The sequence below is a fragment of the Ictidomys tridecemlineatus genome, chromosome 9 (genome assembly GCF_052094955.1).
Source record: "Ictidomys tridecemlineatus isolate mIctTri1 chromosome 9, mIctTri1.hap1, whole genome shotgun sequence".
In the NCBI taxonomy this organism is placed as follows: Eukaryota; Metazoa; Chordata; class Mammalia; order Rodentia; family Sciuridae; genus Ictidomys; species Ictidomys tridecemlineatus.
The window spans coordinates 40572675-40582075 of NC_135485.1; the positions used below are offsets into that span (position 1 = coordinate 40572675).

General features: G+C 42.4%; 2 protein-coding genes across 14 annotated transcripts in view; one reads left to right on the plus strand and one right to left on the minus strand.

Moving 5' to 3' along the window:
- The window catches only part of Clock (clock circadian regulator), a 111509-nt gene extending 107414 nt beyond the window's left edge, over nucleotides 1-4095 (minus strand). For 4 of the 13 annotated variants that reach the window (XM_078021306.1, XM_013356241.4, XM_021722813.3 and 1 more), the window contains exons 1-2: nucleotides 3630-3792; nucleotides 2618-2695 (exon numbers count right to left, since the gene is read on the minus strand). The gene's annotated coding sequence lies outside the window, so the exon portion shown is untranslated. Of the gene's footprint in view, nucleotides 1-2617; nucleotides 2696-2925; nucleotides 3144-3629; nucleotides 3794-3926 lie in introns of those variants that run through there. The other 9 variants (XM_078021307.1, XM_040292405.2, XM_021722811.3 and 6 more) reach the window with 3 other exon arrangements.
- LOC110597642 (uncharacterized) lies at nucleotides 2660-4741 on the plus strand. The gene is made up of 3 exons (XM_078020716.1): nucleotides 2660-2697; nucleotides 2802-3450; nucleotides 4532-4741. Exons 1-3 carry the CDS (start codon nucleotides 2660-2662, stop codon nucleotides 4739-4741), a joined length of 897 nt encoding a protein of 298 aa, XP_077876842.1.
- The last annotated feature ends 4660 nt before the right edge of the window (nucleotides 4742-9401 follow it).

The window sequence follows — 9401 nt, forward strand, 5'->3', positions numbered from 1 at the left end:
CTTAGCATAATCTGCTCTAGTGCCATCCATTTCCCTGCAAATGCCATGATTTTGTTTTTTTAGTGCTGAGTAATATTCCATTGTGTATAAATGCCACATTTTTTTAATCCATTCATCTACTGAAGGGCATTTGGGTTGGATCCACAATCTAGCTATTGTGAATTGTACTGCTATGAACATTGATGTAGCTGTGTCCCTGTGGTATGCTCTTTTTAGGTCTTTTGGATATAGCTGTGTCAAAAGGTGGTTCTATTCCCAGCTTTCCAAGGAATCTCCATACTGCCCTCCAAATTGGCTGCACCAATTTGCAATCCCACCAGCAACGTACAAGTGTACCTTTTTCTTCTAAAATATCTTTTCAAATCTTGTTTTACTATGAATGTGCATGCTTTTTAATCTTATTAGAATAATTCACTGAACTCAACTGTACTGCAGAGTCAATTGTACTGCACCTTTCTATGTACCCTACATAGTTGTAAATAATAGTTTTAATATTTTGAATTTTCTGCAATCTCTATCACCTGAAAAGTTTCAAATAACTTGGAACTTCTTTGTAACTTGGTTTAAAAAAAAAAAAAAAAAAAACAAGGAGGAGGTAGGTTCTGTGAGAGTGGAAGGGTTGGGTACTACTTATCTGTTGTCAGTTAAGCATAAACCAAACTAAAGAAGTCCCTAAAAGTTGAACTCCAAAGAGTCTTATAAAAAAAAAAAAAAAATCATGGAATCTAAGTCTTCGTGCTGACTTCAGTCTACATGAGTTCAATCTATACAGATAAACCTCACATCAGTTTGATTCCCCTGCAAACTACAAATACTTCCAAATCGACTAGCCCCTCACCAGTAAAAAGATGAGTATCCAAAGGGGTTTATCACATATTAAACTTTCTGACATACTCCAGGTCATTTCCCTGTCCTGTAGGTAGAAAAGAAAAAAAAAAAAAAAAAGTCCAGAATAGAGACAAACTGGCAGAACAAACCAAGAACACACCAATTCAGTTTGCAAGATTAAAAAAGGATATATCTGTAAATAAAAAGAATCTAGGATATATACCAAAAAGATAACAGTGATTGTTTCCAAAGAGAGATGTGAGACAGAAATGGAAACGTATAAAGAGGGTTTTTGCTTATTATAAATACACTATATTGTTTTAATTTTTCATAAGTGTCACTTCTGTAATTTTAAAAATCAAATTTTGAAATGTTATTTCATTTGTAAAAAGATTGAAAAGATCTTCATACATGGAGTTCAAATGAAAAGCGTCATTCTGTACTACTGTGGCTACTATCCTAGCCTACAAAATAAAAAAGATCATTATTACTAAAGATGCACACAGCAACTGTTAAACCATCTCTATTAACTACTTTGACTATATAATATTAAGTCACAGAGAGAGTTTGAGCAGGCCCTCCCTAAAATTATATCCACTCTGACAACCTTGTTTTTCAGTCTTAACTTCATTAAAAAGGTGAGACTGGCAAAACTAAAAAATCATTAACACAATGCTTAGAATAATTCCTAGCCAACATAACATTGCTTCTCAGTTTTATTTCTCATAAGAAATAAATACGCATGTGTGTATACGTGAGCACACACACACTCTCACACATAAATTTATATTTCACTGCAATTCATAACTGATTTCCTTAAGGCAAAGAAAAATTTCCCAACCTGAAAAGCACCCTAATTTAGACAATTAAATTTTTTAACATTTTATTATCATTACAATGGAGTGTTCAAATTTTGAAGTCAATAAAAGCAAAACTTTATACAACTCTAACTCCTAAAAAAAAGGGTAACACAAACTGTACTCTGAAGAAAGCAGCATAACCCAACTGTTGTGCCAAAGGTAAATATGGTTATTAATTACTTTAACAAGGCAAATCAACATCTCTAAAACATTTTTTTGTCTCAGTTTTTTTTTAACACTAAGAAAAACCATATGGAAAATGGCCAAAATCACCATCAAATAGGCAACAAAAACCACCTAAATTATTTCAAGGTGGAGTTTTGTTTAACCTGGTTTATTAGTCCATAATATAGTCCCAAAATTTTAAAACACTAGACATACACATGGTACATCTATATCCCACCCTTCCTATCATTATTAGTTTTCTGGTATCCTCCTAGTTACTCTATTAATAGGAGAACAAATGCAAGTTTAGGCTGTTATTACAACTCACCCAACACATAAAAGAGCACATTGTTCTACAACTTGGTTTTGGGGTTTTTGTCGTTGTTGTTGGTGGTGTTTTTTTTGCTCTATGACAAAATTTTGAGATCTTTCCACGTCAGTGCACAGAAAGTTTCCTCATTCTTTTTCCACAGTTGATTGTGACTAGTTCTACCACATTTTCAGTCTGCCTTCTTCAGGCTAACCTTTAATGACATTCTGTTCGGTCAAATACTTAACACAAGAATTAGTTTCCTTCCTCGAAGGAGATTTTTAAAACAAACCAGATTTGAGGTGTCGTTTTGAGGGATGTTTCAGTAAAAGCCATTCATTCTATAAATCGCATCTTTTTTAAAAGAACGTTAATTTCCAAACAGGTAGGAGGGGAGAAATAATTCCACAAGTCTCTCCGCTGATCACTTAAAGCAATCTTAAAGTGAAATTACCTTTACTTTGATTTGGGGGATCAGCGTACCAGTCAAATCAAAATGACTGTAAAAGTTTCTTCTTGTGCTTTTCTTTCACTGTAAGAGAAAGAAAAAACATTTTTTTTAAGAAGGCTAGAAAGCCTACTAAGCCTGACATTCTAACAGCGAAAAACCACAGCCCGACTTATCTGTCATCTGCCAGGTCAGAGGCCACGGCTTTCATCTTTCAGGATTCTACCGTCTATTCTCAACAGAACGACTTCCACGCCAAAGAAGAACACCCTCCCGAAAATACACTGCGGCTCTACGTGTTAGGGATTACACACCAGCGGCCGGAGCGCCGGGACCATCTCCAGGGAAGCCAGCTTCGCAGGCGGAAAGGGATCCAGAAACGCCAGCCGCCGCGGCGAATCGGAGATCGAGGCGCCCGTCAGGGCAGAAGGGAAGCCCGGCGCCGCGCCCTCCAGCCGCGCGCAGCTCAAGTCCGACGCCCCGCGCCGCGCTCTCCCCAGGGACCGAGCCCCGGAACCACGACCACTAACGGAACCAGCCCACCGGCGGCGGCAGCAGCCGCTCGGACTGCGGACGGCGACGCGCGGCCGGGGCGCCAGGAGGGCGGGGGTTCCCCGGAGGAGCTGGCCGCCCCAGCGCCCCATTGGGCGCCGCTCCAAACGTGCCCGAGTGGTGACAGGAATAAAAGTGGGTCACAAGGCCTAGCGGGTCCCGGGCGAAAGCCCTCTCGGCACCAGGCTAGCTTTCCCGGACGCACGGCCGCTGGAACCGGCTGGAACCCGGTCACCCTCCGGTCACCGGGGCCCGCCGCGCACCCCAATCCCGCCCCTGCCCCGCAGGTAACCCCAGTTGCCCCCGAAGCCCCGAGGCCCCCGAGGGCCTCCGCCCCAACTCCCGGGAAGAGGCACGCTAAGCAAGACGCAAAACTTGGGCTTCAGCTCCCGCCTTCCCCTCCTTGGCCGCCGCCCCCCGGCCCCACACACCGCCCCCCGCTCCCTCCCCTTGCCCGCGCCCTCACCGTGTGGCTTGCGGCGGCTCCGGCTGCTTCCCTCCCCCACCCAAGACTCAGGCTGCGGCTACTCGGAACCGCCAACCGGCTGCGTCCAGGAGACACCGTGGCTCCCAGCGCCAGCAGCACCTGGGGCTGCGAGTGGCGCCCCCACCCACCCCCAAAAATTCACCGCTACTGCCGCCCGCTCCTCCTCCCCCTCCCTCCCTTCCCCTCCTCCACCGGCACCGGCAGCACGCATGCGCCACCGGGACAAGCCAACCGGTGGACGTCAGGCCCTGGCCCACCCGGTGGGGCGCCACTCACCGGGTGCGCGCACGCGGCGGCGGCCAGATTTACTTCGCGCTCTCGCTGCCCGGGGTTTCCTTTTTTAAAGCGGTAGCCGCAAGAGAAGTCCGTGATTGCGCTCCCTCCCGGCGCATGCGTTGTCAGTGACCCCCGGGTTCCGCGGTCAGCCGAGGCTCTGCGTTCGCCCCTCCCCTCGCGCTCGCTTTCCCCGGCGCGTCTCGGTGCGCATGCGACTTGCCCCGTTAGACAGCGCGGAGCTGCGCCAGGGAATCCCGGGCGCCCGAGACTCCTGCTCCCTGGGACCGTGCTTGTACGCGCTCTGTGGTCGCCGAAGGAAACCGGGATCTCCCGGCGCCCCCTTCCCTGAGCCACTCGGGAGGGCACTGGTTATGGAAAGCCTGGGAGGCGGGACCGGGGAGCTTTAGCGGTAGGTCGGGGCTTCTTTGACTTGCACCATGGATGCTGGGCAAGGAGGTGAAGAAATAGCCTCCTGACGGGTAAGAGATCCAGAGGCCAGAAGGGGGATGCTCTCTTCCTCGAAAAGCAGAGCTTTGCTGACGCCAGGCTAGGCTTTTCCAGTGTTGGGTGGACACGCCTCAGCACTCTGATTTTCTCTCCTGGAGGTTGCGAAGATTCCTGGACCACCAGTGACCCTGGAGGCGCGCGTCTTCGAGTGCTTCTTACTGGCTGGTGGTTGGGCTGGAGAGACAGGACCGGCACCTTCGGCTGGAGAGACAGGACCGGCACCTTCAGCCGCAGCAGTGGGGCAAGAGGTCTGGATGTATTTGCTCATTTGCAGTTTCCCCGCTGGCATTTTAGTGAAAACCAAGTGACAGTGTAATGAAAGACTTGGGTGCAGGGATGGGGAGTTGTGGACACTTGCTCTGTTTTTGTTTTGTTTTGTTTTGTTTTGGTTAGAACAGCGTGTGAATATTTACAGCTTACCTGGGGAGAGAGGTGAAATTACTTCCCCCGATGCTTGAAATACAATTGGTCCACGTGAAAAAAAAAAAAATCAGAGTCGAAGAACTTAATCCAGATCCCTGATCTTTCACCTGAGCATTTTTCTTCGGGAAGTGGAAAAGCATGATTTATTAATTACTCCATTTAGTAGAAGGAATTTTAATAGACGTTTCTGTTTGTTCCGCATTCACTCCCATTCTGATAATTTCATTTGGAGAACTATCGTCCCTCTACCCAGTCCATATGGTCTGGAAAGGACATCAGGGGGAAGGTATATTTGAGTTGATCTGGGATGTTACCTCTTTTCCAGTGGATCTGAATCTGAAAGAATGGAGGACTGGAGCCAGCTTTTCATGCATGATTAATGAGAAAGTACCCTGGGGCGGGGGCGGGGTGGTGCAGATTCAAAGATGGATATTTGGCCTAAAGTCATGTTTGATGTCACGGAAACCATTGTAAACTAGGTTGCTCTGGAAATTTCAATTAAAATAATAAATTCTTGGATGTGTTTTATTGCTAGAACCAGTGACAAGTTTTCTGTCACCCGCAATTAAGAGTCCTAATACTGTTAGGTAGCAAGAGAATAATACTGATGAAATAGGTTGCAGCCAGACAAGAGAGTTTAAATGTTTCTAGGGTCTGATGTTTGGATTTTATCCTGAAGACAGTGATCACTCTTCATATTTCACATCCTCTAGTATACATATTTCAAAAATACCTTTGCCCTTTTTAGTGGCTTCATTGACCTCTTAGTCACCAGAATCAAACTATGTTCATGTGACTCCTCCCTTTTTCATATTCTGTGTTTAATTATTTACAAGACCTGTTGATAATCTCATTTTTCTGCTCAGTCCTCTGCCACTGCTCATATATTTCCCATAGTTCAGTTCAAAACTCCTTTCTCCCCATATTCTTTCCCAGAAAAAAGTTATTCCTAATGGTTTTTCCAATTTTCCCACTCCTGTTTCCATTAAACAAAAATACTGTCTCATGGTTTCATAGATCCTAAATTAATGTCCTCCAGCCTAAACACAATTTTTTGTGTAATTCAGATATTCTGTTCACTCCATGTATGCCTTGCTATCACTTAAACTAATCATTTCCAACTCTTTTCAACTTCCCTGTTATTCTTTAATTTCTTCATCTGTAAAATGAGGATAATAAGTCCATCTCATGAGATAATTGGAAGAAGATTGGGGGGGGGCGTGTATAATGATACCTGGCACATACGAAATCCATTAAAAGTATTTGCCATTTTTTTTAATCAATGATTTTTTTCTATAATTCCCTTATCTCCTTTGCTCAGATTCTTCCTCTATCTCCTATGTTCCATCAGTCACAAATTGTGTCTATTCTTTTATAGTACCTCTCTCATCCGTCCTGTCAATGACATTCCTAGTGTTACCAGCACCATTTAGAGTGAATTGGAAAATAAGAAGCTTAAGATATGCATAATAGAAAACAAAAGTAATTTCTTTTTAATGTATGGTTTAGTCAATTACTCATATTCTTTCTAGTCCCATTAAAATATAGGGAAGTAGAAGATATTGTGGACTTCATAGTCAAAGTTTAGGCTTAAATCCTGACTAAAACTTCCTAAGCTGAGGGACACTGAGCAAGTAATTCCTCTGAGTGTCAGGGTTCTTATCTATAAGTTGTGAGAATAAACATTTCAGAGAATTATCTCTTGGGTGTTGAGGATGGTAGTTGTAGATCTTTACAATTTATTGTTGGAACCCTAGGAAATTTCAGAGAATTATCTCTTGGGTGTTGAGGATGGTGGTTGTAGATCTTTACAATTTATTGTTGGAACCCTCAAAACTTTTTAACTCCAGCCTACACCTCTCCTTTGTGTTCCATACACATATGTCCAATGACCTACCTGATGTCTCTTCTTAGGCATTTCAGATATCATAGATACCCCCTTCAATTTGTTCTCTACCAAGTACAAGAATATTGCTTTTGGAGCTGAGATTGTGGCTCAGCAGTAGAGCGCTTGCCTAGCATGTTCAAGGCCCTGGGTTCCATCCTCAGCACCTCATAGAAATAAATAAATAAAGATATTGTGTCCAACTAAAACTAAAAAATATTTTTATATTTATTTTTTAGTTTTAGTTGGACACAATATCTTTATTTTTATGGGGTGCTGAGAATGGAACCCAGTGCCTCACACATGCTAGACGAGCGTGCTATCACTTAAGCCACATCCCCAGCCCCCCAAAATAAATATTTTTTAAAAAATGTTACTTTGAATATATAAGTGGAATGACATTATGTTTCTTTTTAATATCCTTTTATCATTCATTTCCCATTTCATCCAGACTGTAATCGTGACCATTATACCATTTGGATCTGGCCCCTGCCTAGTTCTCCAATCTCATATCCTATAATTTTCTCCCTTTTCTGTAACACCCACCCAGAAACTTCTTTTTAATTCCTTACTAATCTCTCTGCTCCCAGGCTTTAGTACCTGTCATTCCATTGCCTGACCTACCACCCCACCTTATTTCATGGCTGGCTCCTCACCATTTATATCTCAAAGATACAACTACTGTTAAAGTAGATCTCCCCCTCCCAATTCAGTACCCACAGAAAATCTCTTGTATTGTGTCCACTATTTACCCCATAATACTTTTTTAATTACATGTATTTAATACTTGTTTTCTTATTAACCATCATTCCTATTACCACATGATAAGTAGGAAAAGAACTATTTGTTTTGTTAACTACTATATATGCAGCATCCATTCCAATGCCCGAGGTAATGAATAATTCAATGAATGAAATGATACGTAAACATACTTTTTAGAATCATCTTTGCATTCCAAATTATGATTGTGCGCAGACTGTTGTCAAGAGGTAGCCTTGGGCTGGGACCATGGCTCAGTGGCAGAGCGCTTGCTAGCACATATGAGGGTATGAGGCACTGGGTTCCATCCTTAGCACCACATAAACAAATAACAAAGGCATGCTGTCCATCTACAACTACAAAATTTTTTTTATTTTAAAAAAAGAGGTAGCTTTAGTAATGCATATGAAAGGAGAGGTAAAAATTTTTTTTTAAATAAAAAGGAGAGGTAAACTGAAATCTGCGAAATTTGATGTAATAATAATACTGCACTGACAACTGAGTATTTGAGCACCCACAAGAATATGTAATACTATAAAATAACTTACACCTGTATAAGATGCTGAGTGAAGTCCAAAGTAAAACTAAACCTATCATAGCCAAAACTTCCAACTCCACACTCTCAACCATATAAGCACAATGTTTGGGAAGAGGAGGAACTTCAAATCACTAAAACTGTGTCTTCTTAGGATTCTGGTAAGTATTGTGGCTTTTCCTTTTTATACCCCATCCCACACCAACTTAAGTGAAAAAGTTTCCAAAAGAATCTGCTAGAGAAACTGGAGGCGATTGTAGACAGGAAACTGGTATCTCATCCACTAGCAGATTGGTGGATATTGCCCTATATTTACCTGAATATGGGAAGAAAGACTTAGAGAGAAATGGCTGACCAGGGAGTGGGCTAAAGTAAAACAATCTGCACTTCCACCGATGGGCAAGAGAAGGATATGTTACAACAGTCACTAATATGCCATTATGTAAAAATGTGAGCATGTAACAGAGTGAGTCTGCATTATGTATTTGGGGAGTTCAAAACCCAATTGAGTCAAATGTATGAAAGATGGTATATCATGAGCTCTGTAATGTTTTGAACAATCAATAAAAAAAATGGAAAAAAAAATTTCTCAAGGATCAACTGATACCATGTAGTAAGTGCTGTATAGGTTTAAACCATCTTGACATTTATGGGGAAATGAAATTCCAGCAGCAAGAAGCTATATATACCTTTGGGGGAGAAAGCAAAAAGATTAGAAGAGACAGGGCCAATTTTGATCCATCTCCCAGGATGAGTGAGGGAGTACAGTCAGAGGCTGCCTCAGTTTCTAGGAGAACTCAATGTACAATTCATGGAAGAGTGAGCATTTGCAATATGGATTGTATATTTATCCTTTTTCTCCTTCCCAGTTCTCAGCATGAGGGGGAAAGAAAAGAGAACTGATTAAAACAATTCTTAGCCAGGTGTAGTGGCAAATGCCTGTGATCCCAGCTGCTCAGGAGACTGAAGCAGGAGGATCATGAGTTCAAAACCAGCTCCAGCAACTTGGCAAGGCCCTAAGCAACTTAGGGAGACCTGTCTCTACATAAAATATAACAAAGGGGGCTGGGGTTGTAGCTCAGTGGCAGAACTCTTGCCTGGCACATATGAAGCATTAGGTTCAATCCTCAGCATCACATAAAAAAATTAAAAATAAATAAGTAAATAAGATATTCTGTTCATCTATAGCATATATATATATGAAACAAAGGGCTGGGGATGTGGCTCAGTGGTTAAGTGCCTGGCATTCCATCCCAGGTACCAGAAGAAACAAACAACAACAACAAATTCTTTTCATCTTCAGAGTTCCTTGAGTCATAAATTCAGCCAGAGAATGTTTGGCTTATAACCAAGATTGGACTTTCAA

Bases quoted from the DNA above. Each gene is read 5' to 3' on its own strand.
- LOC110597642 (XM_078020716.1), top strand. From the start codon at position 2,660: ATGACTGTAAAAGTTTCTTCTTGTGCTTTTCTTTCACT. The intron at 2,698-2,801 runs GTAAGAGAAAGA...GTCATCTGCCAG, and splicing joins TCTTGTGCTTTTCTTTCACT to GTCAGAGGCCACGGCTTTCA. The intron at 3,451-4,531 runs GTAACCCCAGTT...TCTCTCCTGGAG, and splicing joins ATCCCGCCCCTGCCCCGCAG to GTTGCGAAGATTCCTGGACC.